At 36.7% G+C, this 24,886-nt stretch overlaps 1 protein-coding gene across 1 annotated transcript in view; it reads right to left on the bottom strand.

Annotated features, from left to right (window-relative positions):
* Nucleotides 1-22,609: 22,609 nt before the first annotated feature.
* Nucleotides 22,610-24,886, bottom strand: part of LOC149830055 (oxidoreductase/transition metal ion-binding protein (DUF3531)) — a 47,171-nt gene continuing 44,894 nt past the window's right edge. The window contains exon 7 of the mRNA XM_090016284.1: nucleotides 22,610-23,291. Coding sequence (XP_089872410.1) covers nucleotides 23,189-23,291 — 103 coding nt within the window. The 3' untranslated portion in view covers nucleotides 22,610-23,188. The remainder of the gene's footprint in view (nucleotides 23,292-24,886) is intronic.

Below are 24,886 nucleotides of genomic sequence, written 5' to 3'. Positions count from 1 at the left end.
TTTGCATATATATTTGTGACAATCTTATTGGTTTGCGAAAATCTTTTTGTTTCAAAAATGAATTGGGTATTTGTGATTTTAGTTGTTTCAGCCATTATGCGAAACAAGATTTTTGCAAATATGTTTCTGCGAATTTGTGAATTATATGTGAAAAAGTATGATATATGCAATTTTAGTGGTTGCAATTTAAGTGAACATATGTTTAAGCGAATTTTGGTGGTTTCAGTTTTTTAAGTAGAGTTTTTTATATAACAATCCAAATAATAACGAATCTAAGTAAATAGACATTCAAATCATTTGAAAACTAAACATATAAACAATGACATTATATACAAATCATTTAACACTGCTTTCAATTTAAACATTCAATAGTGCCTTTAGTTTAAATATTCAAATCATTTAATGATATTCAAATGACTTTATATAAAAGTTTGTTCATAAAAATATTCAATCAATGACATTATATATAAATCAATGACATTCAATATAAAAATTTATTTATAGAAACATTCAAATGACATTATATACAAATCAATGAGTTGTCTTTGAATACATAAAAAAAATAAAAAATAATTAAATGTTGATCTACAGTTGAGGATATTGTGAGGTCAGGAAAATGTTTCGTTCGAGCCTTGTAGATATTGGCACTCTCGTAAGCTTCATTTCGCAACTCTTCAAGCTCACTCATCTGCAGTTTGCGCTCTGTGCCAGCTTGGGCCATATCAAAATTGAACTTCTTAATCGCTCAGTATGCCTTATGCTCCAACTCAATAGGGAGATGACATGGCTTCCTAAAAACCAATCGGTATAGAGACATGCCAATCGGATTCTTGAAAGCAGTCTTATATGCCCATAAGGCATCATCAAGACACTGAGACCAATACTTTCGGTCTGGTCGAACTGTTTTTTCAAGAATCTGCTTGATCTCTCTGTTGGAGACCTCGACCTGGTCACTCGTTTGTGGATGGTATGGTGTGACAATCCGATGGTGTACAGAATACTTTCTGAGTAAGGAAGCAACCTGCACATTCCAGAAGTACGTACCTCCATCATTAATCATCGCTCTCGGAACACTGAACCGACTAAAGATATTGTGCTTGATAAATCGAAGCACCTCTTTATGATCATTGGTTTGTGTGGCCACGACCTCGACCCATTTAAAAACATAATTGACCACCACTAAAATGTAAACAAAACCAAACGATGATGGGAAGAGACCCATGAAATCGATGCCTCAAATAGGGATGGCAGTGGACCGGGGGAAAGCGGGGCCCTGCCCCGCCTCGCCCCGTTTGGACCGGGGATGAAGGGTATGAAACGGGGATGGAGGCGGGGATGAAGGTTAAAATCCATCCCCGTCCGGGGGTGGAGGCGGGGATGGACTGGCACGTTCCCCCGCCCCGCCCCGCCCCATCCCCGCCCCGGCCCCGCCCCGGCCCATCCCCGCCCCGCCCCCGGCCCATCCCCGTCCCGGCCCCGCCCCATCCCCGCCCCCAACTCAGATGAACTGTTTACTAACCCTAACTCCCTTCCCTAATTTCCTAACCCTGGAGCCGGGCGACGTTACTGTGCACGTAGGACGCCGGGTTCTCGATAGCGTACCGGACTCCGGCCTGGGCGGCGAGGTGCATCACGTGGGTGAAGGCGACGAGGTCGAAGAGCTTGGCCAGGAGCCGGGCGTCGTTGATGTCGCCGGCGATGACGAAGACGCCGTGGTCGCCGAGGATTCGACGGCGGGCCTTCTTGAGCGAGGGGTCGTAGTAGTCGTTGAAGTTGTCGAGGCCGACGACACCGTCACCGCGCTTCCGGAGGGCGAGCGAGACGTGGGTGCCGACAAAGCCAGCGGCGCCGGTGACGAGCACGCTCATCCCGCGGGGTCGGGGACGGGGGCGGGGTCGGGACGGGGACGGGGCGGGGGCGGGGACGGGGACGGGGACGGGGACGGGGCGGGGGTGGAGGACATGAAACGGGGATGAAGGCGGGGGTGGAGGATAAAATCCATCCCCGCCGCGGAGGCGGGGCGGGGGTGGAGGATAAAATTTTGAGGCGGGGCGGGGGTGGAAACCTTGTCCCCCGCCCCGCCCCGCCCCACTGCCATCCCTAGCCTCAAATATAAAAAATCTCAATGACAAGAATGGGAAGAAGGGGGCATCATATTGCGCTTGAAAATACGCCCGGTCTGCTGACAGCGTACGCATCTTTGACAAAAATCATGAGCATCTTTATGAAGTGTCAACCACCAAAATCTAGACTGGAGGACCTTCGCAGCAGTTTTTCGGCTAGAAAAGTGGCCTCCACAGGCCAGGAAATGACAGAAAGAAAGAATGAAATCATACTCCTCCTCGGGGATGCACATCCGAATCATCTTATTCGGGCATAATTGAAACAACTCAGGATCTTTTCAAAAATAATGTTTCACTTGCGATAAGAAGTGATCTCTCTCATTTTTGTTCCAATATGCAGGGAACTCACTGGTCACAAAGAAGTTGATGATATGCGTGAACCAGGGCAAACACTTGACATAAAGAAGCTGCTCATCCGGGAAGGAATCATCAATCTGTCATTGATCAGTGGATGTCTCCACAGTCAGTCTGGACAGATGATCTGCTACAAGATTCTCGCATTCACTCTTATCTCGAATCTCGATATCAAATTCTTATAGCAGAAGAATTCAACATATGAGGCACAACTTATCATTCTTTTTACTCATCAAATACCGTAAGATGACCTTGGAGCTCAATAAATACGAACGAAAATTTTCAAGGGCAAATACTACAGCTAGCAGTTCCTTCTCAATGGTCGTATAATTTATCTGAGCATCGGAGAGGGTCCTGCTAGCGTAATAAATGACATGAGACTTTTGTTCGATCTTCTGGCCAAGAATGGCTCCAACCGCATAATCGAAAGTGTCACACATGATCTCGAACGACACTAACCAATCTGGAGAACGTAGGATGATAGTTGTGGTCAGGGCCTCTTTCAAAGATAAAAATGCCTTCAGTCAGGCATCATAAAAAACAAATGGTTGGTCTTTCGACAACAGGTTGAAAGTGCACTAGGATCTAGGCAACGAGCACTAGAGGGGGGTGAATAGTGCTTTTAAAAAATTGCCTGCGGAATATTGAATGATTTTGCAAATCTCAAAGCAAACACACAAAGAACACAAGATTTTATCCTGGTTCGGTCTAACCCGACATACATCCAGTCCTCAAGCAAAACCCGCTTGAGATTTTCACTATCAACCTTGTAAACTACAAGATCACACAGACCATAACTGGTCTCACTTTCAGTAACAACCCTACTGAAAGCAAACAACTCCTTTACACCAAGGAGTCCTTCTTTTTACAGAAAATAAGTAACAACTTACAAAACAACCTATGAGCCTTCCTTTTGAATGCAAATGAGATGCAATTGGTTTTTGAGGTTGTTGAAATACTCTACTCACGAATTCACTATCTCTCAAAGTGATTTAAGTGAAAAACTGAAGTGAAAATATCACGTGAGTGAGAAAACAAATACTTGAATGAATAGGAGTGAAAAGCAATAAGTAAATGATTCAAATCGATTGAATTCTTGTTGTTTTTTAGTGTACAATGCACTCATATTTATAGTTAAAGTTTTCCATACGTTGAGGGTATGAAAGGGTATCAAAATTGTCCATTTCGAATGATCAAAGCGTTTGAAAAATGAAAAGATATGCCTTTTTTGAAGTTTCAGGAAAACGGCAAAATTAGTCGACTGAAACATCAGTTAGTCAAGTAATAGTTAGTTATTACTAGACTGACAGTTATCGTCGGTCGACTGATCTGTTAATCGAGCCGTTTGAAAATCTGAACTTTTGAAACTTAGTCGACTTGAGAAAAGTTAGTCGACTGATAATATCATTAGTAGACTGAAAAACCTTTTAGTCGACTGCTGCTAAAATCTTCTGAAAAACAAACATTCTGTTCGGTCGACTGATAAAAAGCATTAGTCGACTGCTGCTAATTTTTCAGAAAACAGACATTCTGTCCAGTCGACTGATAAAAACTTCGGTCGACTAATTTGACAAAAATGACTTTTTAGAAAATATGGCGCGAAAGGATTAGTCGACTGGTAAGTCTATTGGTCGACTAATAAACATAAAAATTTAAGAAAAGAGTTTTCTAAAAAGATTTTCATGAGGGTTCTTTTTAGAAAAGTTTTTCTAAAGACTTTTAAGGTGAAATGCAACCTAAATATGCACTCTAAGTAAGGCTCTTACAAGAATCTAAGACTTTTAATGAATTAAACATTTGCACACTAGTCTTTAAAGATTCTTCACTGAATTCTTCAATTTCTTCATAGCCTTAGTTGAAATGCAGTTGATTCCACTTGCTCATCATCAAAACCTTGTACTTGAAGTATCATGTATGGCTTCATTGTCGTAACAATCTCCCCCTTTTTGATGATGACAAACTTAATAAAAAATGAAGCATTTAGATGCATAGATGGAGATTTTACTCCCCCTATCAATATGCTGCAAAACATTAAAAGTTAGCACATTTAAAGCACATATATCACATATTGATTGGTTTGCATTTCCATTCATCATTTCTTCATGCATTTAGAAATACATTCATTCAAACCTTTCTTTTTCTCTTAATTTTGCATTTCTCATGCAAGATCTCCTGCAATGTAATTGCTATCATCTTTTTCTCCCCCTTTGTCAGAATAAAAAAGAGTAAGGGCAGAAATAGCATAAGCAAAATAAAGATACAAGTTTAAAATATTACAACTCATAAAGTATGAAAGTTCAGACAACAAAGATTAGAAAAGTGAGTTGAACAAATCCTTGATTGAAGTAATCTCTTTCTGAATCGAAGATAGTTGCTGAGTCACATCTTCACGAAAAGTATGTTGATGCAGCTCTAAAGCTTCCAGTCTCTGCATAACTTCATCATGGTCTTGACTTGTCGAAAATTTCTTTCTTTTTGCATGAGATGAAGGTGTTGCAGAAGGTGAAGGTTCAGAAATTGATGGTTCATTAGGATCAGATGGTTCAGTTTGATCAACATTTAAAGGAGGCAGATATTTAATTTTCATTCTTTTAAAAATTGTTTGATCAAAGAACTCTTTTTGCTCAATGTATTTTTCATTTGTTAAAGGAACTTTGAAATGTCTAAAAATACGGGTTAAAAGACAACCATAAGGAAGAAATGGTTTTTGTTTCCACAAATTTGTAAAATACACATTGGCCCAGTTGACAGAAATATTTTCAAATAAAACATAAAGAGCCGTAGATAGATATGTGGAAAAATAATCAAAAGAACTAGTTTTGGGTAGAACATTGTGGGCAAGGATTCGTCCAGCAATGCGTGCACGAGTTTGAAGATTAGTATTTTTGAAAGGAGGGCAGTGAGGTGCTCCTGGAAGAAGAATTTGTTCAAAAACTCTTTCATCATTCAATTCAATAGTGTTGAAAAGAGTGTCTGAAGGTGGAATTTCAAGAATTTCTCCAAGTAATTTCGAATCAAACTCGATTTCAACATCACGAACAAGAGAGGACAAAACTCCAGTTTCATGATCCATTTGTAAATTCGTGTAAAACAAGTGAATAAGAAAATGATAGTGAAGGGTATCTGCACAAGCATCAAAAAGATGTGAAATACCAGAAAATAATTCTCTTATTTTGTAACGAGAAAACAAGTGAAATAGAACATTTCGGCCTGGTAAAATAGGTAGTGCAGAAATTGATCCAAAAGTATCATAAAGAAGAGGATTGCGAAGTAATCTTAGTGAAAAACCATGTCTTGAAGTAGGTGTAGGAGGAGGAGAACCTAAACATTTTGCAGATGCAGACTTCGTACGAGGCATGGTTAAAAAAAAATAGAGTTACCAAAAACAATGACGGCTTCCAAATGATTTCCGACAGAAGTAGAACGTTGTCCGACGATGTGAAACAGAACTAGAGGAGGATACAATGGCTGACGGCGAGTGAGAAGTCGGCCACAAGGGAATTCCGGCAATGCACTGTCACACAAGAGGGTTCCGGCGTGTTTTGAAGATGCGCTAGTTACTACAAGAGGATTCCGACGTTTTAAGATCACGGCCAGAAGATTTCAGTGTTTCCCTGTCACGGCAAGAAAATCCCGGCGAAAATGGGATCGAATGGCACTGTGAGGGTTTTTCGGAAGAGAGAGAGGAAAGAGACCAAAAGGGGTTTTCGTTTTTTTTAAGGGTTTCGTTTTTAAGAAAAACGAAAAGATACGAAAATGAAGTGAAACGATGCTTTATTTTAAAAAGAATGGGTGTTTTAAAAATCCAAGGGGTATCGGGTCCCTTCATTTAAAAATTTAAAAAATTTTAGTCGACTAAATCTTTATCGGTCGACTAAGAATGTGCGACTCATTAAAAATATCATCAGTCGACTAGAAATATATCGGTCGACTAATATGGTGCGATACATTCCAAAATTTAAAACACCAGTCGACTAGAATTTTATCGGTCGACTAATATAATGCGATTTTGAGATTTGGTCAAAAATCAGCATTTTTATAAATCCAAAAATGAGCAAATACCTAGTTCTCTCCTAATTCTCATAAAATCTTCATTTTTAAGAGGTTTAGTGAAGATATCGGCATGCTGTTCTTTAGTGGAAATAAAATTTAACGAAATATCTTCTTTTAACACATGATCTCTTAAAAAATGATGTCTAACTTCAATATGCTTAGTTCTTGAGTGCTGAATAGGATTTTTCGAAAGATTTATAGCACTAGTGTTATCACAATAAATAGTTGTTGTGGAGTAATTCAAACCAAAATCTTTTAAGGTTTGTTTCATCCATAGTACTTGTGAACATGCTAAACTAGCCGCTATATATTCTGCTTCAGTTGTTGAGAGTGATACTGAAATTTGCTTTTTACTAAACCAAGAGACTAAGGAATTTCCTAAGAAATGACAAGTTCCACTAGTACTCTTGCGATCAGATTTACTTCCTGCAAAATCTGCATCACTATATGAAACTAAATCAAAGGAAGATAATTTTGAGTAAAACAATCCGAAATCTGAAGTATCTTTCAAATAACGAAGAATTTGTTTTACTGCAGTTAAATGAGATTCCTTTGGATTAGCTTGAAATCTTGCACACATACAAACACTAAACATAATATCAGGTCGACTAGCAGTTAAGTATAATAGAGATCCGATCATACCTCTGTAGAGCTTAGTATCTACACTTTTACTATTTTCATCTTTATCAAGAGAAGTAGTTGTACTCATAGGATTCCTTCTTGATTTTGATGAGTCCATCCCAAATCTCTTGAGAAGTTCTTTTGCATACTTAGCCTGATTGATGAAGATTCCTTCTTCAGTTTGTTTTATTTGAAGTCCAAGGAAGTAGTTTAATTCGCCCATCAAACTCATTTCAAACTCTTCCTGCATAGCTTTAGCAAATTCTTTACATATAGAATCATTAGTAGAACCAAATATTATGTCATCAACATAAATTTGCACAATAAGAATATCTGAATTAAGATTTTTAATAAATAAAATGGAGTCTACCCGACCAATGGAAAAATCAGATTGTTCTAGAAAATTTCGTAGTCTTTCATACCATGCTCTTGGTGCTTGTTTGAGTCCATACAAAGCTCTTTTCAATTTGTAGACTTTTTCTGGATATTTCTCATTTTCAAAGCCTGGAGGTTGCTCTACATAAACTTCTTCATTGATGTATCCATTTAAGAATGCACTCTTAACATCAATTTGATATAACTTGAAGTTCATGTAACTAGCAAAAGCAAGCATCATTCGAATTGACTCTAATCGAGCCACTGGTGCATAGGTTTCATCAAAATCTATGCCTTCTTCTTGATTATAGCCTTGTGCTACTAGCCTTGCTTTGTTACGAATGACTTCACCATTTTCATCCAGCTTATTTCGGAAGACTCATCTTGTTCCAATTACCGAATGATCCTTTGGTCTATCAACTAGATCCCAAACATCATTCCTAGTAAATTGGTTAAGTTCTTCAGACATGGCCAAAAGCCAAAATTCATCAACACAAGCCTCATTGATATTCTTTGGTTCTAATTTAGATATGAAAGCAACATTTGCAATATATTTTTCTAACTGCCTTCTAGTTTGGACACCACTCTTAATTTCACCAATAACTTGTTCATGTGGATGATTAGGAACTTCTTTCCAAACCGGTTGAAGAGAAATATTTTCTTGAGAAGTACTCTCTATCAAGGGTTCTTCTTGAAGTATTACTTCTTCTCCTTCGCTTAGAGGTATAATATGCTCACAATTCTCATTAAATGCAACATGTACAGATTCTTCAATACAAGATGTTCTTTTATTGAAAATACGATAAGCTTTACTTCTAGAAGAATATCCAAGAAATATTGATTCATCTGATTTTGAATCAAACTTATCAAGATTATCTTTGGTATTTAACAAGAAACATTTACTACCAAAAATTTTGAAATATGAGATCTTTGGTATACGATCATAATACAATTCAAAACATGTTTTATGTAAAATTGGTCGAATAAGAACACGATTTAAGACATAACATGTTGTATTAATTGCTTCAGCCCAAAAGTATTTTGGTAAATTTTTATCTTGAAGCATGGTTCTAGCACATTCTTGCAAAGTTCTATTCTTTCTTTCAACAACTCCATTTTGTGGAGCCGCTCTAGGAAAAGCAAAGTTGTGAGATATACCATGTAAATCACAAAACTTTAGAAAAGATTCATTTTCAAATTCACCACCATGATCACTACGGATTTTAATAATAGATGTAGATTTTTCATTTGTAATTCTTCTACAAAGTTTAGAAAAATCTGAAAAAGCATCACTTTTGCTTTTTAGAAAAATCACCCATGTAAACCGAGAATAATTATCTACTATAACAAAAGCATATTTGTTACCATTCAAACTTTGAATTCTAGATGGTCCAAATAGATCTAAATGTAAAAGTTCAAGAGGACGTTTTGTTGAAACTATATCTTTTGCTTTAAAAGAACTCTTGATTTGTTTACCCCTTTGACAAGCATCACATAAGTGATCCTTTTTATATGGTATTCTAGGTAGGCCTCTTACAAGATCATTCTTGGATAACTTTGAAATAATTTTAAAGTTAACATGTCCAAGTCTCTTATGCCATAACCATTGAATTTCATTTGAAACAATAAGACATTTTTCATTAAAAGAGGGTAATTCATCTAGATATAGTTCATACACATTGTTTCTTCTTTTACCTTTAAAAATGATATTTTTAGATTGAAAATCAGAAATTAAGCATAAATCATTTTCAAAAGAAACATGAAAACCTTTATCACATAATTGACTAATAGATATTAAATTATGCATTAAACCATCTACTAAAAGAACATTTTCTATCAAGGAAAATTTTGGATTACCAATATTACCAATACCTATCACTTTTCCCTTGTTATTGTCACCAAAGGTGACGGTTCCTCCATCCTTATTTTGGAGGGTGAAAAATAACTCCGGTCTTCCAGTCATATGTTTGGAACAGCCGTTGTCCAATATCCATTTGCTCCTTATGTTGTGTACCTACAACAAAATCAGAAAACAGAGCATTTGACCCCTTTCTATTTTTGGGTCCATGAGAGTTAGTCTTAGGAACCCATATCCATTTGGATTTTGGTTTCCTTTGATAATAAATATTCTTTCTATAAAAGGATTTAGAATAAACATGTCTAGAATAATCATATCTAGATGCATTTCTATTAGAACTAGAAAGTTTAGTTCTATGAACAAAAGGTTGAGAATAATGTCTTTGATTTTTCACCACATAGTTTGGTCTATTTTGAGTATCAAAGAAGCTATATCCCAATCCGGTTTTATTAACCGAGCATCTTTGAGAACCAAGAAGTTTTTCTAGATTCTCTTGACCATTTATGAATTTGGTCACTATAGAAAGAAGATCATTTGACTTTTCTTTAAGACTAGATATTTCTTTTTGTAAGAGATTGGTTCTAACTCCAATTTCTTTTATCTCAAGTGCTTGGCAAGAATTTTCCTTCTTGAGATCTTCTATTTCTTGAAGTAACACTTTATTTTGAGAGTCAAGAGTTAAATTTTCAGTTTTTAACTCTTTATTTTTAAAACTAAGACTCTTAAATTTAGCATATAAATCATTAAATGCTTCAAATAACTCATCATAGTCAAATTGACTTACCAAATCTTCTTGTGCTACAAAACACATGTTGGCGACTTCTTCATTTGATTCTTCATCGGAAGAGGAGTCACTATCATCCCAACATGCTTGAAATGCCTTTTTCTTCTTGAATTGGTCCTTGGGCTTGATTTTGAGAAGAGGACAATCTTTCTTGATATGTCCTGCCTTTTTGCAGTTAAAGCACTTTACTTCATTGGGAATGGAAGAATCTGCTTTCTTTGCCTTTCTTTGAAATCTTCCTTTTTTGATGAATCTTCTGAATTGCCTTGTGATGAGGGCAATATCTTCATCTTCATCTCCTTCTTCTTCTGAATTTTCTGAGTCAGAAGTAGCCTTAAAAGCAAGAGATTTCTTCTTAGGCTCTTCTTCTTGTCTATCTTGAAGTTGGACCTCATATGCCATTAGGTTACCAACTAAGTTTTCAAGAGTGAGAGAATTGAGATCATTTGCTTCTTCAATAGCAGTGGTTTTTATCTCCCATTCAGAAGTTAAACACCTTAGAATATTTCTCACTAAATCCACTTGTGAATATTCTTTTCCAAGAGATTTCAAAGTGTTAGTTATATCGGTCATTCTAGTTACCATGTCCGATATAGATTCATTTTGCTTCATTTTGAATAATTCAAATTTATGAACTAAAGAAGCAATTTTAGATTCATTTACCTTTGACGTACCTTCGTGAGTTACTAGAAGAGTATGTCAAATTTCATTTGTTGTAGAGCATTGAGAGATGCCATTGAATTCTACCTTGTCAACGCCACAATATAATGCATTCATGGCTTTGGGATTCAGTGAAGCAGTCTTCTTTTCATCATCGGTCTATCGGCTGAAATCAGTTGATGGAGTTTGGTACTTTTCTGAAATAACTCTCCAGATATCGAGATCCATGAATTGCAAGAATATTGTCATTCTTACTTTCCAGTATCCATAGTTTGTTCCGTCGAAGAGAGGAGGACGAACAGAGGAGCTTCCTTCTTTGTGCTGAGATGTTGTATTTGCCATGCTAGATGATGGTCAAATCAAAGTAATAGCAAACATGTGCTCTGATACCAAATGAAAGTGCACTAGGATCTAGGCAACGAGCACTAGAGGGGGGTGAATAGTGCTTTTAAAAAATTGCATGCGGAATATTGAATGATTTTGCAAATCTCAAAGCAAACACACAAAGAACACAAGATTTTATCCTGGTTCGGTCTAACCCGACCTACATCCAGTCCCCAAGAAAAACCCGCTTGAGATTTTCACTATCAACCTTGTAAACTACAAGATCACACAAACCATAGCTGGTCCCACTTTCAGTAACAACCCTACTGAAAGCAAACAACTCCTTTACACCAAGGAGACCTTCTTTTACAGAAAATAAGTAACAACTTACAAAACAACCTATGAGCCTTCCTTTTGAATGCAAATGAGATGCAATTGGCTTTTGAGGTTGTTCAAATACTCTACTCACGAATTCACTATCTCTCAAAGTGATTTGAGTGAAAAACTGAAGTGAAAATATCACGTGAGTGAGAAAACAAATACTTGAATGAATAAGAGTGAAAAATAATAAGTAAATGATTCAAATCGATTGAATTCTTGTTGTTTTTTAGTGTACAATGCACTCATATTTATAGTTAAAGTTTTTCATACGTTGAGGGTATGAAAGGGTATCAAAACTGTCCATTTCGAACGATCAAAACGTTTGAAAAATGAAAAGATACATCTTTTTTGAAGTTTCAGGAAAACGATAAAATTAGTTGACTGAAACATCAGTTAGTCGACTAATAGTTAGTTATTAGTAGACTGACAGTTATCGTCGGTCGACTAATCTGTTAATCGAGCCGTTTGAAAATCTGAACTTTTGAAACTTAGTCGACTTGAGAAAAGTTAGTCGACTGATAATATCACCAGTAGACTGAAAAACCTTTTAGTCGACTGCTGCTAAAATCTTCTGAAAAACAAACATTCTGTTCGGTCGACTGATAAAAAGCATTAGTCGACTGCTGCTAAATTTTTCAGAAAACACATGTTCTGTTCAGTCGACTGATAAAACCATTAGTCGACTGCTGCTAATTTTTAAGAAAACAGACATTCTGTCCAGTCGACTGATAAAAACTTCGGTCGACTAATTTGACAAAAATGACTTTTTAGAAAATATGGCGCGAAAGGATTAGTCGACTGGTAAGTCTATTGGTCGACTAATAAACATAAAAATTTAAGAAAAGAGTTTTCTAAAAAGATTTTCATGAGGGTTCTTTTTAGAAAAGTTTTTCTAAAGACTTTTAAGGTGAAATGCAACCTAAATATGCACTCTAAGTAAGGCTCTTACAAGAATCTAAGACTTTTAATGAATTAAACATTTGCACACTAGTCTTCAAAGATTCTTCACTGAATTCTTCAATTTCTTCATAGCCTTAGCTGAAATGCAGTTGATTCCACTTGCTCATTATCAAAACCTTGTACTTGAAGTATCATGTATGGCTTCATTGTCGTAACACAGGTTACGTAATGGCCTCGAGATTTTACTAAAATCCTTAATGAACCGCCGATAGAAATCTGCATGCCCTAGGAATGATCGCACTTGCTGTACTGAGGTCGGTGGACATAATTTCGCAATAGACTCCACTTTTGCCTTATCAACCTCGATCCCTTTCTCGAACACAATGTGTCCAAGAACAATCTCCTGTTACACCATAAAATGGCTCTTCTCCCAGCTAAACACACGATTTGTCTCTATACAATGCTTTAGCACTCTCGATAACTTTTGGAGACAATCGTCAAATGAAGAGCCATAAACTGAAAAGTCATTCATAAAAATCTGAAGGACGTCATCCATCATGTGAGAAAAGATCGTCATTATGCACCGTTGAAATATTGTCAGGGCATTGCAGAGTTCAAACGACATTCTCCTAAATGCAAAGGTGTCATAAGGACAGGTGAACGTCGTCTTCTTCGGGTCCTCGAGGTGCATGGCTACCTGATTATATCCTAAATAACTATCTAGGAAACAGAAATAATGCTGACATGTGAGTCTCTCCAAAATCTGGTCGATGAACAACAACGAGAAATGATCCTTCCGCGTTGCACTGTTCAACTTCCTATAATCAATGCATACTCGTCACCCCGTAGTAGTCCTCATGGGGACGTTTTTTCCTTTCTCATTAACTATAACTGTGAGCCCAAACTTCTTGGGGACTACCTGGGTGGGGCTCACCCACTGACTATCGAAGATTGGATAAATGATCTTTGCGTCTAACCATTTCACTACCTCCTTCTTCACCACCTCTTTCATGTGGGGATTCAACCTCCTTTGCATCTCTTTAGAGGGCTTGGCACCCTCATCTATGATAATCTGATGCATGCAAAAGGATGGGTCTATCCCTTTAATTAGATCAGCCACCGACCATCCAATCGCCTTCTTATGCAGGACCTGCAGAAGCTGACACTCTTGAGTGTCAATCAAGTCTTCGGAAATAATGATGGAGAGAGTCTGATCCTTGCCCAAAAAGGCGTACTTAAGCGAAGCCGGTAAGGGTTTTAACTCAAGTTCGAGCTGGCTCTCAATGGAAGGTCGGGCAGGCTTCTCTGCCAACTCAAGGAGTGGTTCGAAGTGCTAGGTCCAATTCAGCTCACCTAACCGTCTATCAATCAATCCAAGGGCAATCTCCCTCGAGAGATTCATCCTCCTCCTCCTGAGGTGGATCACTCAACATCTAAACGTGCTTCGCTTATATGAAGTCCTAAATGAGATCAACCTCGAAAGAAGCCTCATCGCCTGTAGAGCCCATCGCAACATGAAAAATGTTCAGCCTCATCTTTTTGTTGCCAAATGAAACGTTCATTGCGCTTGTGCGGTAATTGATGCACGCATTGGCAGTGGCCAAGAAGGGGCTACCTAAAATGATGGAGTCTGCCTCATATCATCCACTCCCTCTATATCCAAGATAATAAAGTCAACAGAGAAATAAAAGTCTTTCACTTTGACCAAAACATCTTCAAAAATTCCTCGCAAGACCTTGATCAATCTGTCTACCAGCTGCAGAGTCATAGGTGTCATCTTCATCTCCTTTAGTCTGAACTTGTCATAAAAGAAACCCGACAAGATATTCACACTTGCCCCAAGGTCGGGCAAGGCACGCTCAACAGTGATGTTTTCTATGACACACAAAATAATAGGAGTCCCTAGGTCCTTGAGTTTTAGTAGGGTTTGGTGCTATAGCACCGCACTCACCTGCTCAGTCAGATAAATCTTCTTCGATACATAGGACCTCAACTTCCTCTTTTACGTACAAATCTCTTTCCAGAACTTTGCGTATGCAGGGACTTGGTGGATGACATCTAGCAAGGGGAGGTTTATCTGAATATGCTTGAAAATTTTAAGCATCTCTTGCATGCTCACTCTCTGCTTGCCTAACGACTTCGGTCTCTCTAACACCTCTGAAAATGGGGCTTTGAGAATATAGGACTTGGAAGGCTCAGATAGAGAAGCCTTCTCACTCTTCTGAGGTATGACAGTAAGGACTGACTGCTTTTCACTAGATCTCTCGCTTTCTTCTGTAGCTCCTCTCGCTGTATATTGCTTCCCGCTCCTAAGGATTATAACTGTTTGAGCCTCCTCTTGATGAGCATCTATCATATGCAGGTCATGTATCGGCTCCTTACCCCTAGGGTTAACCAACGGCTGGCTAGGTAACGCTCCCTCGCTTCGCCTGCTAAGCGCCTCACCAAGCTATCTCATCTGCGTCTCAAGTTTTGCAATGAAGTGTGTGTGGGAACTCAAATTCGCCTTGCGATCCGAGAAGGCCTACAACATCTTGTCCTCGAAGGACTGGCTAGAAACAGACTCCTGGGACAGAGGCTGACTATAGAAAGGTTGGGCTAAGGGGTAGCTAGATCTTTAAAAATCAGGCGCATAACCGCATTGCCTGGGTTGGTTTTGGGAAGGGATGGGGGGTTGGAATTGTGGATTTCTCCATAAAAAATTAAGATGGTTACACTAACCCGGATTGTAGGTGTTGAAAAATGAGTTGGATGTGGGCTTGGTGAAACCTTGCGCCATCTGAGCTTGCTCTTGGACAAACTCAGGGTATTGTAGTGCTACGAGACAGTAAAAAATATGGTGTGTTGGGCTAGCATACAGCGCACACACCTGCATGGCTAGGGAGGGATTCGACAACAGCTGATCCAATTTCTGGGTCAGAGGTCGACCTTGTTATGCAACTCAAGGTTTGTCCCTAATTCGAAGATACAAGCCTTCTTGGCTTCAATAGGGGCAGGTGTAGCCCTCTCAGATCGTGAGGCTGAAGTATGGTGCATCGAATTATCACTGAGGGTCCACACCTCATCATCACTCTTCAGCATGAAAGTGCCCCCCACAAGCAGCATCAACCATTTGACGGTTCTTCTCAATCAACTCGTCATAAAAATATTGCACCAGTTGCCAATGGGGCACCTGGTGGTGGAGATACTTTTGGAGAAGATCTTTCATCCTCTCCCACGTCTCATAAAACATTTCTCCCTCAATTTGTGAAAAGCTGGTGATGGCTTTTCGATATTGGTTTGTCTTACCAATCGGGAAGTATTTCTTGAAGAACTCTCTTTGCATGTGTTCCCAAGTGGTAATCTAAAGTGTATCTAAGGCCTTTAGCCAGTTATTGGCTTTATCCTTCAGAGAGAAAGGAAACAATGTCAACCTCAACGGGTCATTCTCAAAATTGTTGATCTGCACTGTCGAGCAGATCTCGAGGAACTCATCGAGATGATAATAAGGGTCTTCGTTGCTAAGGCCGTAAAATAATGATAACATTTGAATGACACTGGCCTTGATTTCAAAATGATTGACTCCTACATCAGGTCTAGTGATGCAGGAGACGAGAGTGTAAACATTGAGAATAAAGTACTTTTTGAGGGGACGGGTCAATTGTTGATCCTCAGTCATGGGGTCAGGTTTACAGGCTCTCCTAATGAGGGACTCGGGGTCCTCTAAAGTCTCCATAAGCTCGGGGTCAAGCGAGTGTCGCCCTTGCATGCATCTGAAGGTAGATCGGTGCAGCAACCGTACTAAGGAACTGGTTTTCTATCTATTTAACGTGCAAAGTGGCCAAACCATAGCAAACAACAAAGCAGGTAAATAAAACAAAAAAACTAAAAAGCAATAAACATGGCACCACACACTTGCACCCAATAGATATTTTGCAAAAATAAACTAAGAGCACAGTACCAATCATGTGCAGTCACCTCCTAGGGAAAGCCTAATAGGTGGGTCGTGCAAGAAAATTAAGTTGGTATCTAGGGTTTGCAAACACGTGGTTCTAGATTCTAAGTATTGAAAGAAACTAGCAATCCTAAACAATTAAACAAGGAAAGAAACTAGCAATCTTAAGTAAAAAACAGAAAGAAAACTAGCAACCTAAGTAAACGAGAACACACACTGACAATAAAGTGAATACTCATATTTTAATCTTCATTCTTCGACAACGACACCAAAAATTTGGTATGAATTTTATGAAAATAATTTTTAAAACAATATTTTCTGTAAAAACAATGTGAAAGCCAGGCGCCAAATAAATAAAAACTGGCTCGCATCTCAGACAACGGGAAAAATACTTTGTATTCTACAGAAAAGCTAAACTACTCTTTATTGCCTTAAAAAATAAAAGAATTAATTAACTAAATAAAAAAGAGTATGGCCCCCTGCAGAGGGCTTAAACAAATAAAAATAAAGTGCCTTATTACAAACCCCAAATTAATTGAATTGAAATAAAATAAAAGCCTAAGCTAAAAAGAAAAGAAAAGGTCTTCAGTGCTTTAAGCTTTTAGTCTCTTCTTTGTTGCTTGAATATTAACTTATGTTTTTTTTTTCTTTTTTAAGGGCTCCCTGAGGGGCCTTTTGAGTGAACCTTTTTTAGAATACTTTTGAGGGCTTACCGCACGTCTAAACGCTTTCCTGCAAGAATAAAAAGATAAAAATGAGCAAAACTACAAAAAAAAAACTACTAAAATCTAATAATTTAATTAAGCAAAATCAAGAAACTACTCTAACAAACCACTAACTAATATGCAACAAATTAGAAACTAACGTGTAACAAATTAATAACAAACTAACTTGAATTATAACCAACTATTTTAACAAACTAGCTAATCTTGGACAGAAAAAAATGTTTAACTAAACAGAAGATCTTATTAGAACTAGTTAATCAATTAAGTAATTGCTTAAGACTCCAACTAACTACAAAACAAATTAAAACAAATCTATACTAACTAATGATCAAGAAAACGTTAAACAAAGTAACTAATGAATGACTGTGAAACAAGTAAACAAATTCTGATCTAATCTAATTGACCTAAAAACAATTACTCAAAAATGACTAATGCTAAATCATTAAACGAACTGGTTACCTGCACAAACGTAGAAGCAATCTAGCTACTAATTACCAGAAAGAAATAGACACACACACAAAAAAAATTTAAACTAACTAGAAACTAAATTTTAAAATAAATTTACTTAATTAAGTAACTGCTGGGAATGAACTATGTAGGTCAAAACAAATTAACCAGGTTCAGTCACGCTGGATCGCGCACTTGCAACTGCACTTACCAAGACACTGCACATGATCAAATCTTCACACGATGTAATGGTCAAACAGAACATGCAAGTCGTGAACCTGATCAACTATAAAAAAACGTGATTATGAGAATCACGGTGAGTCACACCAAGCACGATCAGTGTGATCACGTTGATGGTGCGTGCGGTCTGATCAGACACACAGAGAATGGAATCGTTTCAGCGTAACGCACAAAGTCTTTCAGAAAATAAGAGATATTTTATGTAACTTGTTTGCTGGTTTCTACAGACTAAAAAAAAACGTGATCTGCTGATGGTGCCTTTCAGAAAATAAATACATGTCGCTTACTCACCCCAGTTTCACGCATACGATGCTACAGCACGTATTCTAAAAAAAAATCAATAAACGACCTACCTTACTTAATAAAAACAAAATAACTCTTCACTACTTTTTACTCTATGTTATTTGTAACAATATTGCAAAAAAATCAATCTACGCTATCTAGAGTAATAAAAAAATATTTCAACACTACAGAAGAAACAAAACTTAATGAAACTACTTTTAAGGTGCATATGAATTAATCTAATATGAAAAAACAAAACATCAGATCATGTTATATGTGATGATGATGATGATGGAAATAAACTATGATGCATGCAATGATCCTAAGTACTAGGGAGATGGGGGAGAAGAGATTTACCTTTCGGCTTACCTCCGACGAAAGGGTTGAGAAGAAAAATATGACTTTTCCTTCAGTTGCAAACACCTCCCCGACGAATAAAGAACGAAAATACCGGCGATGAAAGGGTTTAGAAGAAGAGAAGAAGAAAGAAAGAACAGGGAAGGAACCGGTAAGAAGAGAGAGAGAGAGAGAAGCAGAGGAGGGGGGCATTTTTCTCAGAGGCAAAAATGTGATCATGCTGAAAACATACTATTTATATTAAAAATATTAGGTTTACATGATATATATGAAAGTCTGAATAGCTTTTGAAAATTTCAAAAAAGGTCTCTTATAGAAAATGTGTTTTTCAGAAAGTAAAACTTCTAAACTAACTATAATTAATTAATTACTCTTAATCTAATTAAACTACAAGTTAGAAAAATCTTAAACTAAACAAAACGCTGAAAAATGAAGGGCAAGCTTTGAAATATACGATTTTTCTGTATTTTCCATTTGAAAGCGATTTCTCAAAACTAACGATAAAAATGGATTTTTAATGTGATTTTTTTTATTGATCATGCATAAAATAATATGAATAAAATATAAAATTATATGCATGATCGTTTCTATGAATAAATTTTTACATAAAGTCATTTGAATGTTTAAACTGAAAGCACTGTTGAATGTTTAAATGATTTGAATGTTTAAACTGAAAGCATTCTTAAATTATTTGTATATAATGTCATTGTTTATATGTTTTCAAATCATTTGAATGTTTAAATGATTTGAATGCTTATTTGCTTACATTCACTATTATTTGGCTTGTTATATGAGAAACTCTACTTTAAAAAATGAAACCACTCAAATTGCAAATACTTCATAAATTTGCTTAAACATATATCCAGTTAAACTAAAACCACTAAAATTACATATATCATACTTTTTTGCATATAATTCATTATTTTACATAAATATATTTGCAAAAATCCTACTCATTTGCAAAAATCTAACTATTTTGTAAAGTCTATTATTTCGCATAACTGTTGAAACTACTAAAATCACAAATACCCAATTCATTTGCGAAATAAAAGGATTTCCACAAACCCTTTTGATTGTCACAAATATATTTATGCGAAAAGCAATTTTAGTGGTTTCAGTTTAAGTGGGCTTTTTCAAATATATTTATGTGAAATACTGACGTATGTACGAAAGTGTAAGATATTTATGGTTTTTGTGGTTTCAGTTTTGCTGAAAATTCACAAATAAATTTATGCGAGTTTGTGAGTTGCGCATTAAAAAACCTATGATTTTGGATTTAAGAAAGAGTTGGACCAAGCCAATTGGGCGGCACAATTTTATCACAATAAGACCTAAATTTGTAGTTATGAAGGGTAAAAAGGTCCTAATGATGGATATTTACAATTTTGGATATCGAAATAATATAAAAATTATAGGGTTTTTTACAAAATTGGGTCAAATTGGTCATACAATATAGTCATTTTCCGTATAAAAAATAACCTATAAACTTTATGAAATTCAAATACTATAAGAAATATTATCAATTGAATATGACATATGTAATATGATTGCATTTAAGTATGGAGTTTCATTACTTTGTTTTATAAAAAATAATATCCTCCTGTTATTTATTTATTTATTTTATATTTAAAATAATCATAATAATGAGATTAGCTATGCACTTCTATATATGATCCATATGAGATATCAATTTAAATCTGCAAATAAAATCTCTATGACTAAATCAATGTTCTAAATTAGTATATATAATAATAAATAATCAATTAAAATATCTAAGTTTATCTAGATAGATCAAATTTTAAATAATAGATACTTGCAATTATAAATAACCTATAATTATAATCAACAATAAAAAATATGATTTTAGCCAAGATTAGAAATAATATCAAACTTATTTAAATAAGCAACCGAATTTGCCAAAACAAAAATTGTTTGATTGTCATGTAATTTTGAACATAAAATAATTAAAAAAATTTATCTTAAAAATATAGAATTTAGATAATTGAATAAGTTTTACAATACATTAAAAATCATTTAATTCTGATATACGGTTGCAAGGTTATAGTTTTCGCGAGCTAACTATATCAAGTGTTATCCGATTTCAGGTAGTCTTCGATCCAAATATATGTATAAGATCCAAGTATGAATTTTAATAAATAATATGCATACATTAATAATAACATCAAGAAAGAGGAAAAAATAAAGTATATCTTATCAGTGAAAGACTCTTAGGTATATGTCGATTGAAAAGAAAGAAAAAATAAGACACAAGGCTAAATCAACTTACTTTAACTTTAACTACCATCAAAATAAAATTGAGGTCAAGCTTTTATGTCCACCATAGGTTTATGAGCACACTGAATGGGGCAAACATATGATTGCTTCTTGGCTACATAGCACAAAAGTACTTAAAATGATTTCTCCATTGCTCCTTCTTAGGGTGAGACCCTTTATTTATACAGTATAGTGATTCCACTTTTATTAAGAAAAAGAGTCCCAGTTGATATCAACCTCCATCCATACTTTCTTAATTGATAAGGTCATCTCTCATTAAGTAATATTTTTAATTAAAATAAGACTATAAAAGTTATAGAGAATTTAAGGATACCAAAACTAAATTTGACAAACACAATAATTATAAGCATGTTCCCAAAACAAGATTTTACAAAAAAAAACTTATTTGGCAAATTACAACTTTGACTCATTATTTGCATATTTACTAATATACTAACTCGTACTACATTGAAAGACGTACTAAAGGTCTGAACTTAATATAATGCGCTCACGCTAGTTACTATTACAAGCATCAGAAAAGTTTCGCTCACCTAGTATATAGACATACATTACTAATATAGAACATGTTGATTGTCTAAGACTAAAGTTCACGTAGCTATACTTATCTCAAAGTTTACTAACGAGTGTGATTATTAACTATTGCCTCTCAATAGGGCTACTTGCCCCACCCATATCAAATTGCCCAACTAACAAAGAGACAATGTCAAGCCTACGTAAGCATGTGTATCGCATGCTTCACAATCTCTGTCACGTATTTGGATAATTTTTTCACACTGGCACCGTGAGTAAGTCTATCTCTTAAAGGCCTCATCTTCATGAGACCCTACTGCAGAAAAAGAATAAGATACACTACATCACCCTAACTCATTCAAGCTTATACTCCTAACCTGATTTGTGAGACATCAAAAGCAGTTCTGAAGAAGTGGTTTTCTCCCCATGTCCAAATTGACACTACTTATACAAATGTCTAAATGAGTTCATTTCCCAACCAAAACTGATAAAACAATGATAAGGTCTTATATAAGTTATAGTTGCATGCAATACCCTAACAACAGTTTATGAACATAATCACGTCAATATTTGAATATTCATGAATTTCATCAAAAGTTATGCCAAGGCCATATAAAATTTTCAACAAGCACAACGTAAATGCAATGGAGAAAAGGTACCCATCAGGCTCGGTTTCAGAGCCAGTGGCTTTTAGAGAGAATGCCAGAATGGTGTTTGAGTAGGTAGCTTGCGAAAATCAGAGGGGAGGCGAGACCTGTCATTGTTATTTGCACTCAACTGAAGCGGTAGCCACCGATTCCTGAAACTGATGACATTCATTTTTCCAAATCCATAAACTTTCTTGGGAGCCAGCTCATGCACCATGGGCCGTTTTGCACAAATCATATCATTCCCCCGTGGGGAAGGTTTTTCCCACAACTTATCCACGCTGGATGAAAGTTTAGAAGGGCACGCTTCTCAAACCCACAAACCTTGAAACAAACGGGCCCTAATAATCTATAATGAACTCAAACTCTCGAGCGAATTCTTCATACCAAACTACAAATTCTATTGATTAGTGTGGAACGGCATCGCACGTGTTCATGTATAGAGCGATAGTATACAATCACAGTTGTACTAACCTCACGTCCCCAGCTTGAAACTAGCCATTTACATATACATGTGTGCAAGTTGATGCAGGCAGTACTCTCCTGAGGGCAGGCAGCGGTGCAGGGGTTATTTGGCAAGACAACCAGTTCCGGACCTAGTCCCTGGCTTGCGCCAGGTTTTTCCCGTCTACAAAAAAAAAAAAACACCCCAAATGCAGACATATACAGACCGTAAACAATCTAGCACAAAGTTGGTGTAGCTGTATAGGCTTGCATCAATGAAGATGAAAACGCATGATGAGGAACAAATGCATCAACAGAAAGAAATAAGTCATTTCATGAAGAGTTCCAGCTCTTCACATGTGCAGAACATGATTAGGCATTGTTTCTCTGAGTCTTGTTATTCTTCTCTAATTTGTTCCTGTATACACCGGCATGAGAGAGAGAGAGATGACATTATAAATTTGTACAAGAGAAATTAAGCACCGATTGGTGGTTCTCAAGACTATGCTAGTGTACACTTCCAAAAGTTCCTTTTCGACCACCTGCACTATGGAAATTGCGCACAGATGGTGGTGATTCAAAGAAAAATTGCTCAGGTTAGCAGTGTGCTCCATTGACTGCAATTTCATAGGACTAGAGTGCCACTTCTGCCATGGTCAGAAAATAAACAAGTAACCAGGTCTAGAGGCTTGAATTTATTGAAGCAGTCGTCGTAATAGTAACCAGGTCTACAGGCTTGAATCTATTGAAGCAGTCATCGTGCTTCCGCTTGCTTGTTCATCCATCCTTCAACTACTCAATTGCACTATCCATAGAAAGTAATGGGCATGCTTAATGCAACACATCCAGTGCAAAATTTAACGCATTATGGACCTTATATCTTGTGAGTGCTATAACCAGAATCATCGGATGAGAGCCCTTCCTTCCAATCCTCGAATTCTTGGCCACCAAATACCACCTGTTTGATCCCAATGTAGCTGCCCAAAGAAATCACAGTTGCCATCAGCTGGCAGGAACATTTTGTAAGAGTGTTACCAGTTGAAATGTGAATCAGCTACTCTCACATCATCAGTTGATTCATGGATGCATCCAATGAATGAATTCAAAAGACAAGCACATAGGAAAAACAAACATAAAGTATCTTGCAGGTGCCATATTGATGATACAGCATACCTTCAACAAAATTCATCATGCCATAATTTAGAGTTAAATATATGACAAAAACAAAATCTTCAAGGCCTATTTCCTGCAAGAATGGTCTGGAAAATCCAAAACAAAAAATAGTGGTATTTGCTAGCAACAACATAATAGAGACAATTCAATCAATATAGATTGATCTAAAATCTTATTCAAATCCAATATAACACCCATGGAAAGGAATAGAAAAATACACTCATTCTTTATTATAAACAGAGTAGCCAGTCGAGGAAGCTAGAGCAGGAAGTGAGGCACTTCTAAAATTTTAGGAAGTGAGAAGTGGAGGACGACTTAGAAGCGAACCAAGAATCATCTCGGAAGAGAGAAGCCCTCCATCTTCATCTCACATCAAATCTCACTCACAACCTGTTACACAGACTCTTCTAACAGGGCACCGCACCCGCATCGCACCTGCACCCAGGCGGGTGCAATACTTGGACACAGCTTCCTTTGTTTTAGGTGAAGTCAACCACACTAAGGTCCATTTCTATCCAAAAGTACATTCAGTTAACCCTAATCAAGTTCATTTTTATCTATATTATATATATATATAAATACATAAATGCACACAAATACACGTACTGTTAACTTAAAACTGTTAAAAATTATATATATATATATATATATCCTCCCTGCACCCTTGCACCCAAGTTTTTTTAAAGTGCCGCATTGCCACATCCACATCCGCACCCGCACCTATGTGACATAGCTCACAACTCTTGTGCTCTCTCTCCCATTCACAATTTTTGGAGTGGAGTTTTGCCTCACTCGCTAAGTGTTTTACCTTTTCACCAAGGAGTTGCCATATCCAAGTTTTGGAGGAGCTTCACCATAGTCGAATTTGAGGAAGGAAGCTCTATCATTCCGGATTGAAGGTGTGCCCAAGAAGAAGAAGCTTCACCTAATTCGATTTTGGAGGCTCTCTCTCTCCCACACATCCACGATTTTTTTTTGGAGTTTCTTTATCTCCCACACATCCACGACTTTGGAGTCTCTCTATCTCCCACACATCCACGGTTTTGGAGGCTCTCTCTTGTACAATTTCGGGAATTCTCTCTTGATTTTTGTGAGAATTCAACAAAAGGTAGGGGATACTCTAACCTTGCATGGTTGTAGAGCTCCAAAGCATGCTAATCTAGGTTAATTACATATTAGAATTAGAATTTCATGTAAATCTGAATTTTAATTCCATGTTAGAATGTTCAATTTCATGAATTAGATAATGTACATGTGTAGGATTTTGGGGGTTTCCCAAATCTAGATTTTATATGCATGATTAAATATGTTTTCATGCTCAACTGAATTTTATATGAATGTAGGAATGTTAAATTCCATGAATTAGATCATGTACACGTGTAGGATTTGAGGGTTTTTC

This window comes from Nuphar pumila, chromosome 8 (genome assembly GCF_984573655.1).
Source record: "Nuphar pumila chromosome 8, dmNupPumi1.hap1.1, whole genome shotgun sequence".
NCBI lineage: Eukaryota > Viridiplantae > Streptophyta > Magnoliopsida > Nymphaeales > Nymphaeaceae > Nuphar > Nuphar pumila.
Note: the sequence above shows the minus strand (reverse complement) of the source record. Positions and strands in the feature narration are given on the sequence as shown.